The 15,441-nt window shown below is 44.1% G+C and overlaps 1 protein-coding gene across 1 annotated transcript in view; it reads right to left on the reverse strand.

Moving 5' to 3' along the window:
- The window catches only part of LOC147727738 (uncharacterized), a 158,498-nt gene that overhangs the window by 120,410 nt on the left and 22,647 nt on the right, over positions 1 to 15,441 (reverse strand). The window contains exon 2 of the mRNA XM_086961738.1: positions 2,847 to 2,967. Within this exon, the coding sequence (XP_086817864.1) occupies positions 2,847 to 2,967 (121 nt within the window). The remainder of the gene's footprint in view (positions 1 to 2,846; positions 2,968 to 15,441) is intronic.

The raw sequence follows: 15,441 nt of genomic DNA on the forward strand, positions 1-15,441 counted from the left end.
TAAAAAAAATGATCTCCAGATAAATGTAGGTAAAACCAAGTTTATGGTTTTATCCAGGAAAAAACTAATACGTAGCAGCGTACAACTGAATGGGGTCAACTTGGATCAAGTTGAAACCATGACGTATCTGGGGGTCACTTTGGACTGTCGTCTGTCCTGGAAAGAACAAATAGCGACCCAGCAGCTAAAACTTGCTCAATTGACTGGATGTCTTCTGCGTGAGCAGAAGAAATCCATTACAAAACGGGTCATCCCCGCCTTGCGAATATATGACACTAAAATAAATGCCGCCACACTTTATGGGGCAGAGCTATGGGGGTTTATGGATCTTTCGAGTCTATATAGAATTCAGTGTAGATTTCTCCGTAACCTGGTAGGGTTACCCCAATCGACTCCACTGACCCCTCTTTGCCATGATATGGGCTGTCTTCCAATTACGGACATGGCAAGATATAGAGTAGTGTCCACTTGGAGGCGCCTATGGACCTCCGAGGATCTCGTACTATTTGCAAAAGAGCTAGCAGAAGTGAAGGCCATGGGGGGGTCTGAGCGGATCCCATGGCTCCGCTCGGTGAAAAAGAGTCTGTGTGATATGGGCCTAATCCATCTGTGGGTGTCCCCAGGTACCAATACTTTTCCCTCGAAAAAGGAATTTAAGGACTTATTTTGGGCCTCAACCCGCCTTTCCCTGGTATATGCCTCTAGTTCTGAGGGCCTAACGGGGCGTTTTCTAAGCTTTAAGCTGGATCCTGCCCGCGAGACCTACTGGGATTCTATTACCAGGCCATTGGATAAAAAATTGTATCATCAATTTCGGGTGGGCTCATTACCCTTGAATTCCTTTACCTCATCCTGGGGTAAAACCTCCTCAAGCCTTTGTAGCTGTTGCCCTGATCGTAAAGAAACTGAGGGCCATTTTCTGTTCGCCTGTCCACAATATACAGAACCCCGCTCCAAGTGGTTAAAACCCATTTTTAAACGATTACCATGTAGAAAATCCTCGGATGCAATATGGGCCCTAAAAACAAATACTTCTGAATTTATCGTGATATGCTTGGCCAAGTTTTTAGGTTGGGCTTGGGCAATCAGAGCCAGAAGGAACCTAACCTCTTCCTGATTATATCCTGTAATGTGTTTTTTGTGTGTGTTTATTGCATTTTTAGAATCAGTCTTATTTAATGTCTTGTGGTATTTACAAATGTTTAATAACTTTTTAGCCGTGGATTCTAGTCTTAGTGTAAACTTGATAATATGTTTAAGTTGGTTTTATATAAGTGTTTGTACATTGCGGTGGTTTTTGATTTGTTTATGAATGTTTTTCTTTTTTGTCTTTTATGATTTTATTATCGAAATAAAGACATTAAAACCTGACATGCACCTGGGATGTCTGCACCAGGTTCAGGATTTCACATAACAGATTAACTTTATGAACCAGGGGTCTCTCACTGTCACAGAGAAAGAGAAAAACATCTCGACAAACTACAAATCACTAAACATGGTATGTTGCCATCACGACTTTAAGTGATATACCTCGGGCAGCAAAAATAGTCCACTATATACTGTATACTATAAGAGCATGCTTAGTGAGTCCCTTCAGCTCACAGGACTGGTCCTGGTGCTAACATGCCTAGGCCTATGCACTCACATTAGATTAGTGTGATGCCATGGCAAAAAAATATGTCAGGAAACTTATTTCAATTGCAGTTGAGCATTCACTGCAGGAGAATGCACCCATAAACGATGAAGGGGACATTCATGTCCATTGTTTTTTTTGTTACTTCCCATGCCATCCCAATCAGGACCCAGCCACTTGATCCTGCTCTATAAGTACAGTCCACCTCAAACTGCCAGGCAATATTCCCCTCTGAACTGGAACACAAGCAACTCGAAACCAGTTTCAGCCTATGTAGGCCTCTTTAGTAGGGTGCAAGTTGCCTCTAGTGGTACAGAGAGGAAGGGAGCGACGTTCAAGCATTCTCATCACATTTAAGGCATCGTAATGAGGAATACAAAAAGTGAGGTGGTGGAATTTCGATTATTCTTAGCAATTAGTAATTACTCAGGACTACATCCTAGTCTGTCGTCTTTTTGCCCAGCATGCCACTTTAGACAGGAACCAGCCATGTGCAAATCAGACTTGGTTCTCTTCTAAAAGGAACAGTCCAGGCTGAACTGCCAGACCAGGTCCACTCTGAACAAGAATACAAAGTGAGATTTATTCAGACAATTTAACCATCAGTTTTTGCTTCCCTCGGAGCTTCTGTTGTCTCACTATGAAGAGGACTGGGTTCCCTAGTGGTGGGAAGGCCCCCTCACAAATTTCTTATTAATTACACTTGCCTCTCTCCTTTGGAGGGCTTTAAACTTCAAGGGGTGCTGTAGCCAGAGAGGTGCAATGCAACTACTCTTCCATAGAAACCATTATCATTTTCGCATGCTTGTGTCTCCCCTCCGAGATCCATTTGGCACAAATAATTCAGGGAGTCTTTAGAGGCCTTGGAGTGATTTCTTCCAATGTTTTAGCAATGTATGGCCAAAGAAAAGGTAAACGTCTTGTTACAGTGTACATGGGATTGTGGGTTCCACCATGAAATTATATGTGTCTTACTACACAAAACAGAACTTGGGGCCGATTTTTCTAGCTTGTACAAGGCCCCAAGGGCAGTATTGCTGCAGAGAAGGAAGCAAGATACGGGGGACCAATGCATCCCAATTATGGCTGTCTAAATTCACAAGGAGAGGAGGGGCCATTATCTTTGTTATCATTAGGGTCGAACCAAAGATATATAACTAAAGTCAGATTACCCTGAATTGCTAGAACATTTTAAAAAGATGTGTAACTTTACCCAACGAGATCAAAGCCTGGTGAATTTCCTTCATCACATTTCTGTAAAGTGCCTTTTGCCATTCGTGTAACAGCGTCCATTCCTCTTCAGAAAAGTAGGCAGAGGCATCCTCGAAGGTGACCTGCATAATAAAGTGAAATACCATTGTGCAAAAATATTATAACGAGGACACAGGATTTAATACACGCCTTTATGCAATACATACCTTTTCCCCGTGCACTGCTTATCTCATCTACCTCTTCTATTCCTCTTTTGACAGCAGTGGACAGTGGCTTGGTGCATACTTGCTTTCTTCACTAAGCTAACATAGAAAGGGCTGGTACACATATCACAAAGAGACTAAGTACAGAGAAATGTATATACTGCCCTCGGAAGTCCCCTGCCTGATCTCTACAGTCTAGTAAGTTAGCACTAAATGTATATACTGATGATTTTCAGGCATCAGAGGTGTGTGTATATGCCTTCAATGTAAATGGTGATAGGAGGCAACAGTTTGCACCCCTTAAAACAGTTTGAGCTGTTGCACACTCTAGAAACCTAGAATATTTGTGGTATTCAGTTTTATGGGCAGTTACTTAGATGTATACATTTATGGTTTTAAGGTATATACACATTTATTTCTATACTAAAATACACATATTGAAATCACTCATGCTTGTATGATCCGAATTCACACTCAATGTACATTTTTGGTTACTTGAACTATACAATCTTACAGAAACACTTTGGCCAAGATTAACACAGATTGTTCGTGCCTGTGTTGAACCACTTTTGGAAATCTGTCCTCGTTTCCCTTCAAAAGTGCAATGTCTGAATTAAAAGATATATGATAACCATTACTTACGTGTGAAAGCTGTACAGGTGCTTAAAAATTAGTAAGTAGAAAATACTATTGCAATCAGTAGTGTTCATGCTCAGAATCACGAAAGATGTAGATACTGTTACTGATAGCGGAAAGAATTACGCGATGTGCATGCAACAGTTGTCTTATTTCTGGTAACTGGCATACCTTATTATTGAGAATAGGTGTTCAGGATTCAACAGTTGAAAAAAATGTAAAGGGTGGAAATGCATTTTGCGAGGCGGTCACTCCCGTAGCGGACTCACCCCTTATGCTGAAATTAAAGAAGTGATCTTGGACCATTTGGGTAGGACTAGATTCAGAAGCCTACCGTGTTAGGTTCCGCAAAGAGAGAGGTGTATTGGGGGAAATTCCCCAAAACCCTTTTTTTTAGGTTAAAAATGGCCGCGGAAAAGTGGCTAAGACTGAATAGCAGCAAGAAGGAAGAAATAATGAATAGAATTTATTTGGAGCAATTTCTGGAGGCGCTACCTTATGGCACCAAGAGGTGGCTTAAACAACATTCCCACCTCACACCGGAACAAGCCGTTGAGATGGCTTCCAATTATGCCAGAGCGCAACCACAAACCTTTCCATGGGAGAACGAAAAGAACCCCAAGGTTGGGATGGTACAGAAAGGAGAAAAGAAGCCTAAAATCCCACTGGATGCAAAAGAAGCAAACCCATAAAAATTGAGCCCATACCCCATAGAGGCCCCCAATGTTTCGAGTGTGGGGAGTGGGGCCATATTGCTCGTCTATGTCCTTGAAATAAACCAGCGGAGGAGCCCATGGAGGTGGGGTACATCCCTAAGGCGGTCCTATACTCATCAGAAATGGGCCCCTCATTTCCTGTAAGTGTAAGGGTTAATGGTAAGAATGTGAGTGCCTTGTTAGACTCAGGATGCAATCAGTCGGTTATTCAAAAAGAATGCGTTCTCCCGCTCCAGTATGAAAAAGACACTCTAGTTCATATACGTTGTGTCCACGGTGATATAAAGCCCTACCCTGTCGCTTTTGTCACTTTACTCCCTAATGACCAAACACCATGCACAGTAAGGGTGGGGGTGGTGGACTCTCTACCCGAAGACCTCATTATAGGGATAGACAATCCTAAATTGCTGGCCATGTTTCGAAATAACCTGGACAGCCATACAGAACAACAGGTTCAAACCTATCCAGCCCCGACTTCAAAAGAGCCCTTGTTGTCGGACCGTAGTTTTAAATTCTCTCAGGCCAATGACTTTACTCTTTTTAATGCCTGGGAAAATGCACATGTTAATAAGGATGTTACCTCCCCTCCCTATCCACGTTTTCTCATAAAAAAACGATCCCCTGTACAGAGAAGGTAGTCAGGGAGAAGCCTTACAGTTTGTAGTGCCTGTTGCTTTTCGTGAGCAAATACTTTTTTATTCACACACACACACACACACACATCACAGCAGGACACTCTGGAGCGGAAAATACCACACAAAACCTTCTACGTCATTTCTTTTAGCCAGGGATATACAAAGATAGCCAGAACTACTGCCAAAGTTGTGACATATGCCAAAAAAGGAATCTACAACAACCACCGGCCGTACCACTCCAGCCTTTAACAGTCATTGGTAAACCTTTTGAAAGGGTAGGAATGGACTTGATAGGGCCCCTTCCTAAAAGTGCAAAAGGGAACATATACGCATTAGTCATTGTGGACTACACCACTCGCTTTCCGGAAGCCTTTCCCCTTAGAGCCCCCACTACCAAGAATATATCAGAGAAGCTTATTGAGTTGTTCTCCAGGGTTGGCTTCCCTAATGGAGATATTAACGGACCAAGGCACGCCGTTCGTTTCTAAATTAATGAAGGAAGTATGCAAAACCCTAGACCTCCGGCACATCCGTACCTCTGTATACCATCCGCAAACGGATGGATTAGTTGAGAGGTATAACAGAACACTCAAAACCATGTTGAAAAAAATGCTCCTGGTGGAAAGACAAGAGTGGGACCGATTACTACCTCTGGCTTTATGCGTGCTTAGGGCTCAAATGCAATGTAGTATGGGCTGCTCAGCGTTTGAAATGCTGTATGGAAGGCAACCTAGGTTGCTTATAGAGATCAGCCAAGACGCATGGGAAAAAGAAGAGGAAGACGAGAAAAAGTCTCTACTTGATTACACTCTACAGCTACGGTCCAAGATTGGGAAATTACGAGAACTTGCCACCGCCAATCTGGAAAAGAGTCAAGAAAAACAATAAAAATACTACGATAGGGTGAAGAAATGGAGAATACTAGCAGTGGATGACTGGGTGCTGGTCTTGCTTCCCTCCTCCGCCAAGGAATTCCAGAGTGAATGGTTAGGACCCTACCCCGTTGTGGAAACCATCAGAAAAACGACTTATAAAGTACAGATCTCACCCTCCAGAAAACAATCATATCACATCAACATGTTGAAAAAATGGTTGGGACCCCCACCCAAAGATACGCAAGTAGCATTACCATCCTCCAAGAAAGAAACAACACTCGACCTGCTCCCGATAAATAAGGAACTCACAACGGAGCAGCAACTCGGCCTGCAGAACACTCTAACACCGTTTGCCGACATCTTTTCGGACTTACCGGGGAGAACACACCTAGCAGAGCATCATATTGAGAGTCCTGAGGGAAAACGTGTCAAGCAAACACCATACTGCATCCCCGCCGCAAGGCGAGAAACTATAAGAAAGGAAGTCAATGACATGTTGAAACTAGGAGTAATCCGGCCCTCTAAAATAGATTGGGCTTCGCCAATCGTGATGGTGCCTAAGCCTGATGGGTCTACCCGTTTTTGCATGGATTTCAGAGCTCTGAACGCCATATCATCCTTCGACACTTACCCTATCCCTAGGGTAGATGAGATAATCGAAAACGTGAAGATTCAAAGTTTATAATGACCTTTGATTTAACGAAGGGATATTGGCAGGTCCCTTTAAAAGAAGAGGACAAGAAAAAGACAGCCTTTTCCACACAAGACGGACTATATGAGTTTAATATGTCACCATTCGCACTACATGGGGCCCCGGCGACTTTTCAACACCTAATGAACACCATTCTAATGCCCTATTCTTCATTCTGCTCAGCTTACCTAGATGATATTGTGGTATTCAGTCCGAAATGGTCAGAACATCTACAACACCTAACAACACTACTACAAGTCCTGAAAAACGCAGGTTTGCACATTATTGCAAAGAAATCACGTGCAGCATACACACATGTAAAATATCTAGGACACATACTGGGAGAGGGAGTGATAGCTCCCCAATCGGCAAAAGTCAGGGCTATATCGAGTACACTTTTTCCCTCCACCAAACGGGAACTAAGAGCATTTTTGGGCCTCATCGGCTATTACAGACGATTCATACCACAATTCGCAGAAGTAGCCGCCCCTTTAACTGACGTCCTAAGAAAAGAGGTTAAACAGCAGACACTAGGACATCCCACCGAAGCTATGATCCAAGCCTACAATAAAGTGAAGGAGATTATAACAACCGACCCAGTGCTCATTTTCCCGAATTTTCATAAAACATTCATCATGTCCACAGACACCTCCAGTGCAGGTTTAGGGGCAGTCTTGTCTCAAATAGGGGATGATGGGTTGGAACATCCAGTCCTATATAGAAGTAGAAAACTCTTTCCCCGGGAATGTAAATATCCTACCATTGAGAGGGAATGCCTAGCGATAAAGTGGGCGGTGGATAAGTTGAGATATTATTTAGAGGGACGCGCTTTTCTTCTATATACCGACCGAGCTCCACTACAGTAGATGTGCCGGAACAAATCCCAAAACCCCAGGGTACTCCTCTGGTTTTTATCGCTCCAACCCTTCTCCTTCGAAGTAAGACATAGGAAGGGCAAGGACAATGGCAAGGCTGACTATCTGTCTAGAATTCCTCCTCTCCCCGATCGGGAGAGTCCAGGGGGGAGGTGTGTGACCAGGTAGACTGGAATCCCGTGTCCCATGACAAGAGTAAAGAGTGGTGGACTGTTTTACTCCCGTCACCTCCTCTCTTTGATCCCCAACAGGAGGACTGGTCACAGGATTGCAACACAGCGGAAGAAGAAGAAGAATCAGGCACCTTTAACTGGGCGTTCTACTGTGACGAGACTCCGCCCACTCGGGCCGTCATAGGAAACCCATTGGATAAAGTCCGGGAAGTGCACAACGAGGTGTGCGACATCACCGACGCGAGAGAGGAGAGCAGAAAAGCCACGGCGGAATCGAGAGACAGCGAGAACTGGACGGAAGATAGAGGAGAGAAGCAGTCCGGTGAAGAGTTGCTGGCAGTGGAGGCAGTGCCAGGAGGCCAACGGTTCCATTTATCCCCGAGCCACGCCCACAGAGGAGCGTGGCTTCTGCAGGTACAGGACCGTATCTCAGGCTGGGTGGGGAGGCGAGGCCGCCGTTGAATCGCCATACAAAGTCCGGCGTTCCCTGAAGCACTTGCATACCCCCCTCCCTTTTTCATCACTCCATTTCCCTTCCCGCTATCACAGCCCCTCACTAGCACCGTCCTGAAAGCGGCATAGTGCACTGATATTCACGAGTGACTTAGGCGGTTCCTCACCCCCGGCCCTACTAATATTGTTATTCAGAGAGTAAACCTCACTGACAGCCATCTCTCTCTCTTGCTTTTTGGGGTTACCACGCCTATCCCGGGACTGATGAGGAAGTCAGAGAGAAGCCAAACCAGCAAACTGGAGACCTGGGACCCTTTCGCCATCATGGATCCAGCCAAGTTTGCAACCAAAAGAATAACCGATAGAAACAAGCGTGTCTTAAAAAGAATAAAACCCTATCTACCTAGACCCAGTTTTCGGCCCCTTCATTCCCTGCCGCCACACCTCCAAATAAGCTTGCGGTTTTAGTTTGACATAAGAGTTTATAACTGTCCAGGAATGTTTGTGTTTTACCAAGGCTCTTTTATCAAGGGACAGATTTTTTGCAGCACAATTACACGTTTTATTAAAAGCTGCCCTTTCCATCTTACTATTCCATGCCTCTTGTATGTCTAAAGTTGTTAATGCTGAATGTAAATACTCGCCCCATGTGTGCTTTTCGGACCAGCAAAGGCTATTCAGTGAGCCAGGATCTGCTGCATGGAATTTCTAGCTAAGGCCAAACTATGTCTGTGTCCTTGTATTCCTGTTCAACAAGGGAAGTGCCTTTGAAGTTCCAGCTGGACTACTTGTTTTGGGTCGGCCAAAAATGATTTACATATGGTTGGTCCCTTCCTATACTTGTGCAGACAAGTTGAAAACCAAACAAATGGAATGCTAATCAAATTATTTCCAGTGGTTAGGATTTTTCAAACATTTTCATTCATCAGAGTTTTATTTTTCATGGGTTAAAGATAGTCCAATTAATAAAACTACCTTATCTAGAGAGGACAATGTTATTGCTTAGCGCTTGTGTTAGAAAATTGTGACTGTTGTGTATTGTATGGTATTGTGCATTTGCATAATGCGTTTCTACTACTTGTGTGACCCTGGAGCCTTTAGTGAAACAATCTGTACAAGTACAAAGGTGACCGTGGGAACATATATCTGTATAAGACTCCTCTCCAGAGATCTGTATGTAACTTACATGTCACTCATACCTTAACTGTGCAAATTCGGTGAGTGATGAAAGCTTGTACTAGTCTACCCTAGTGAAGATTGCACAATCTGCTCTCTGAGTGAGAGGATAGCTTGCTTGGCTACTGCTATGCTGTACTTGTTCTGTGCAGAAGTGGAGCTTGACTTGCTCCTACCTAATTTGTAAGTGACCTGTGATGGGGAAAGGTTGACTGCTACTGCTCTAGTTGTACTAGTCCTCTGATGGATGGATGGAATCTTATTCAGTTTCTGCGCAAGATGTACCTCTTCTATGAAGAAAAGTTATTTCTACTGCTGTCATCTTATGAAAAACAAGCATTTACAATGCAATGGTCTCTGCATTATTAAAAATAGAGCTATTGGCATTGCTCATGATTTTTTTTTCTTTCTTTATCATAAATAAATAGCATTGTCATTTACATTGCCAATAGCTTAATCGTTAAATAAATGGCATTGTCATTTACAATGCCAATAGCTTAATCGCTCGCATATGCATGACCTATTGCATTTACACCCACACAAAGCCACACACACACACACACATACAGAGCCACCCACAAAGAGTCATTCACATAAAGCCACCCACACACATAAAGCCACCTACACAGAGTCACCCTCACACAGACCGAGCCACCCACACATAGAGTCACCTACAAAAAATGCTATCCACACAGAGCCACACACACACAGACTGGCTTGTTAGTAGAAAGTAGGGACGCCCTTTCATCAAACGAAAAAAGGGCGTGAGAGGAGTCTCATTTGCGATTAACCGATGTGAGTGGGCCCATGCTACCTTTTGTCCCAACTTGGGGCCGCTCACCACCAACCAGATGTCTCACACACACCACTGAATTCCAACAGTGCTCTTCGTGATTTACAATGCACCTCATAAACTTGCTGGGTAAAATATTCCTGTAAGTACCACCCTCAAAATTAAACACAGGTCAGAAGTGCAGACCGGGCTACTGAAGTATGCAGGAATTGGTGCTCGTATAACAAAAAAAGAAATAGACACCCACAAATAAAAATGCACTTAGTGCCAGACCGTCTGACGACATGTTTGGAAGTTCGATTTAAAAAAAATAAAAATGGTTTGTGCAGGCAGGAGTGCATACAACATGTTCCATCTCGTCAAGCGCAAAGAAAACAGAGCAGACATTTGTCAGAAATCTGAAACACACTAGAGCATGGGTGAAGTGCTCAGAAACGGTAACGGAGCTCGGAGCGACATCGTCACAGAAAAATGTAATGATAAAACAGGAAGGGAGCGTACTGAAAATCATGGTGCAACCCACAGCTCAGTGTCCAAGGGGAATACTACTTGTCCTAGCACGCACCTTTTAATTGACACAATGTACCACACACGGAGACACAAGCACATGGGTTATGCGAGTTTGATTTGATTTGTTTGATTTTATCTTTAAACGTAGAGGCAAGGATCTGCGGTCTCAGAGCGGAAGGGGCGAGCAAACAAGGCACTTCACAGGTCTTTAAAGGGCCATTTGCATGTTAATGAGGCCTGTTTACCCCTTCAAAGAGACCCTCTAGCTCCACTCTGCATGTCGCTTAAAGATTCAGCCCCCCCCCCGAAAAATGTTCTTAGCCCCTCCGAAATGTGGCTCTAGTTGCGCCTCTGGTGAAAAGTATACTTTGATACCAGACCGAACACAGCTGATTGATTTTGCAGTAATTTTAAGGCAGGCACGCGTTTTCTGAGCTATTTCTCAGAGGCACAGCTGGAGGCGGGGGGGGGGGGGGAGTTGACTGTTATCTACTGCAAAATCAGGCATTGACGGTCCACTTTGCCTGCTTACATTAGTGCACAATGTTGCCCTTGCTACACCACAGTTGCCTCAGAGGACAGCAAGGTTGTTACTGACGTCACAAGGTCATCCCTGCATGAGTCTATTTTCTTAGGGTCCGTTTTAGGGAACTAAGGGGTGCCAGCAAGATTTGGAGATCTGATGGAGGTATATTTTTACAGTAGGGTGGCTTACAGTTTGAGCCCTGCTGCAAAGAGCAGTGCATAACTTAAAGGTCAAAGTTTAGCTTCAAGAAAGGCCTGCTGCACCTGTCAACATCTCAAATCGAGAAAATAAATGCTTTTGGTCGTGAGTGGACTGGTTATTTCACTGAGACGTGTTAGGGCCAGTCCTCATTCGTAAATTAAAAAGATAATTAATTGTGGGGCACGCTGTCTTGGCTCACTTTAGTTGGACTAAACAAACTATCGTGTTTTAATGGTCTGATGCCAGTAAATTAATGTTTGTATTGTAATTAGGACAATTTTCAAAATTTGAAATCCCTTCGCTTTGTGTAAGAGAAAGGACAAGCCAACCTGTCTGTCCAGCGTCCCCTTGTCATGTGCAAGTGATGCCTCCGGGTCAGTTTTGGGTTCTTGGAGAAGTTGCAGCACAGAACGCCAATTACATTCCACAAAAGGAGTGATTTTACATATGTATTTAAATACGGCGACATAATTGCTTCATGACGCTATAAAGTGCCACTCAAAATGTCACACAAGAACAACTCACACAAACCGGGGAAATGCGACACGTGGACGAACACAGAACGTGGCGGTTTGCGTTTCGATGAAGGTGTGTGTGTGTGCGTTGTGAGTTGTGTGCGTGTGTGTTGTGTGTGTTGTGTGCGTGTTGTGTGTGAGTGTGTGTTGTGTGTGTGTGCGTTGTGTGCGTGCGTGTTGTGTGTGTGTGCGTTGTGTGCGTGTTGTGTGTGCGTGCTGTGTGTGTGTTGGGTTGTGTGCATACAGATTTTAAATGAATCTCTGGCTACATTATTCTGGTACCGAGGAAGCAACAAAGAAAGCCGAGTCTACAGCCTTTTCGTGTCCATCCTGGACAACACACCGATCTGTGTATTTTGTAAACATGCCGCGAGCGCTACAAAATGCCAATGCGTGGTAAGAGAGAGCAGGCGATTAGTAATCCCTGGGAGAGGCACCTGCTTCCATCCGCAGCCCCCCGGCCGCTGGGGGCCTTTGCTTCTGCAGTACCCTGGCTTTCGTGAGCCACACATGAGAACAGGCAGGGGGCAGAGTCCATGCTAACAGCCCCGCCTTCCCCTCCCAGCACACGTGCAAACAAATCCGCAGAGGGTCCGGGGGGTGCCAGGGCCCGCGGCACATTCACATGATGGGGAAGAGAGTTTGATGTTTGAAGGCTCTGCCGATGTTTCATGAATTACAATGTTGTGCAAAGCTCACCGCGGCCCCCATCAGCCCCTGCTTTCAGCTTTACAAGTAGCAGCATCAACCCCTGCTTTCAGCTTTACAAGTAGCAGTTGGGAAAATAATTCTTCGTGAGGTTGGGGCGAGGGGGAGACCAGCCAGATGGGGAGATTGAAACGACGGTACACCGCAAAGGTCCGGAATGTTTGGAATCGGGGGCGTGTTTTTTGCTGAGTGACGGATGACGTCACAGATAGAAAGAAAGCAAAAAACACGCCCCCGAATCCGAAAAAGACGGGGCTTAAAGGGAGTGACGCCCCTCTCCTCCAATGGCTGGCCAGCATTTACTAGGCCAGCCAATGGAGAAGAGGGGTGGGTTTCAAGCCCCCTCTAAGAAACATTTAATCTCGGGCTCTGCCCACTGCTACGCAGTGCGACGGTCCTCGACCTAAACAAGGGATGGTTTCGGAATATCTGATGTGAGATACCAAGACCTGCAATTCTGAGGGAGGCGCCTGACCTTTTAGGGGCAATATTCATGCATCAAAATATGGGGATGGAAAAGAGAAGTAAAGTCCATTACTCAAACCTCCAGATTTAAAAAACTTTCACAAGGGAGACACCAGACAAAAACATTTTTAGCTCACCCACGCACAATTTTATATAGGTCTGAGTTTAAAAAAGGGACATCATAAATCTGAACTGGAGTAACATAACCTCATGCAAACCAGGGAACTTGCAACTAGGAAACTATACAATCAGTGAACAACATTACTCTTGGATGCTTCCCAATGCTAGATGTGGAACTCACTTATGAAGCATAACATCATCTTATATGAGTACATGAACGTATGGTAGTTCCATAGAAGGTTTGGCTGTTTCGCCAGGGGCTGTTGTATTTCTTGCATGTTTATGTCCGTCTACAGAGAGCATTCAACAGTCCTTTAACTCCTCTCATGCCCTCTTCAGTGTGCTAGCTACCTGTACTGCATGTGTCAGAAAACAGTGTGATGTCCCTTCTGCTTTTGTGACCTGTCTTTTACTTATCCTTTGCATTAGGGAAGGTTGCGTTGCAGCTGCCCATGTTGCATCTTTGTTGTGATGTGAAACTTACCACTACACAAAAGACAAAATAGTTTGCATTGCCAATGCTTCTTTTAATGCTTGACATGAATGAAAGATTGAAACCTCACAATTGAAGCAAAGTTTGCTTTTGTTTTTATGTGTGAAAATTGATTAGATGACTGTTAAAGTTTATAACAAAGCTGACAAGCATCTTAATGCTGTGCTTAACACCTAAGACCTATTCTGGAATTGTAACCCATAGCATTTTGCATGCTGGGTTAGCAGCATTTAAAGCAAAACTATATGACTAACAATATAGATGGCAGCTTAAACGTTGCAAAGGTCCTGCCACTACTTAGAAGCCTGTGTAGTGCTTTTTGTTTAATAACTTTTGGTTCACCGGATCTAGAATTTTATTTTAAATTTTTTGGTGAAATTTTCAAATTATTCAGCAAATGGTGCATTATAAGGCAAATGAGGAAAATCCATGATTATGCATGAAGCGCTGCAGCTACAGAAAGGCAAAATTCAAGTGGCCCTGATTACATGTCATAGTGCCCATTGTCAGACTTCTGAAATACAAAATAAAATTTAGTTCATGACTTTCTGCCTTTTGTTCTGGTGAGCAATCGAGTGTTAAACAGCTCAGTAGGTGAGAAGGCAAAACAGGTTAAACAAATTTGTGCATTAAAAAGATATTTACCAGAACAATGTGAGCAGCAGTAGCTAAAGTGTCAGAAGAAACACTGAAAAGAAAAATCATGTGCTATCACCGCCTTCCTGAGTCCAATCACGGCCTACATGTTGGTGTTATATAGGTGGACCACCCAAAACAGGCCCTACCTTAAACAAGTGCAGCATATGCTGCATGTGCTGCCCTGTGAGGGCTGCCAGTGTTGCAGGTCAACTGATAGGGTTATTAACAACAGGGGCTTTTATAGGGCACTGGGTGGGACCTCCTCCACAATCCAGAGGTTGAATCTCTTCCTGGCTCAATCCCCAGATAAGTCAGAAACATTTATGTTACTCTGCCTGGGACACTGGTCAGACTTGATTTAGGCAGACCTTAGGAGAGATGGAGCTCACAAATGTTCGTACCGCCATACAGCTATCACCCCGGAGAAGATAGGACACTTTTAGGCTTCCGCCAGTTAGGGAATAAAATGCCCCAGAAATTGATAGTGGAAAATAAGACTGAGAGTGGTGCCTCTGAGTAATCATAAGTAGTCAGTGTGAGCAAGGTGAATAACTGTGTTCAGGAGGGGGAATAATACACAGGCTGCCCTAGAACCTATGGACATTTGTAACCTTGTATAGAGTTGGATAGATTTAGCTCATCTGCATTAGGAACATGTGTAAATATACTGCAGAGCATGGCACCCCGCCTGCTATGTAGGAGACCCTATTGGACCTGGGTTTGCAAGACATCTATTGGCGTTCAAGGCCTCCGATAAAGAGAAAGCAGCAGTTTAAGAGATTACATGATGATATTGAAAATGGTTCGTATTCACACAATAAAGGGACTTGGGGGGAGCGACAGGCAAAGCCAGTCTCCGCCTGGGTGACTTCGTAATAATGGAATGGACCGCCGGGGCAAGGCACGGGATAGACTAGGGGAGAATGGAGGGGATTGGTCTAAGAGACAAGGTATCCAAAAGCAAGAGTAGTTCTGGCTACAGCTGCACATGTGCTAGTTCCACAAGGTAATATTGGTCTGCACTCGCCCTCTAATGGTCAACCTACTCCAAAACCATAAATAAATTAAAACAGAAAAAACACACAAAAGGGAGTGCCTCAAGAATCCAACAATTGTATTGCAGAGTTTGTTCTCATTGTTTTTTCTCTCCTCCTTTCATGCAGTACACATAGTTCAATAGTGTCAATATAAAT

This window comes from Lissotriton vulgaris, chromosome 3_1, assembly GCF_964263255.1.
Source record: "Lissotriton vulgaris chromosome 3_1, aLisVul1.2, whole genome shotgun sequence".
Taxonomy (NCBI): Eukaryota; Metazoa; Chordata; class Amphibia; order Caudata; family Salamandridae; genus Lissotriton; species Lissotriton vulgaris.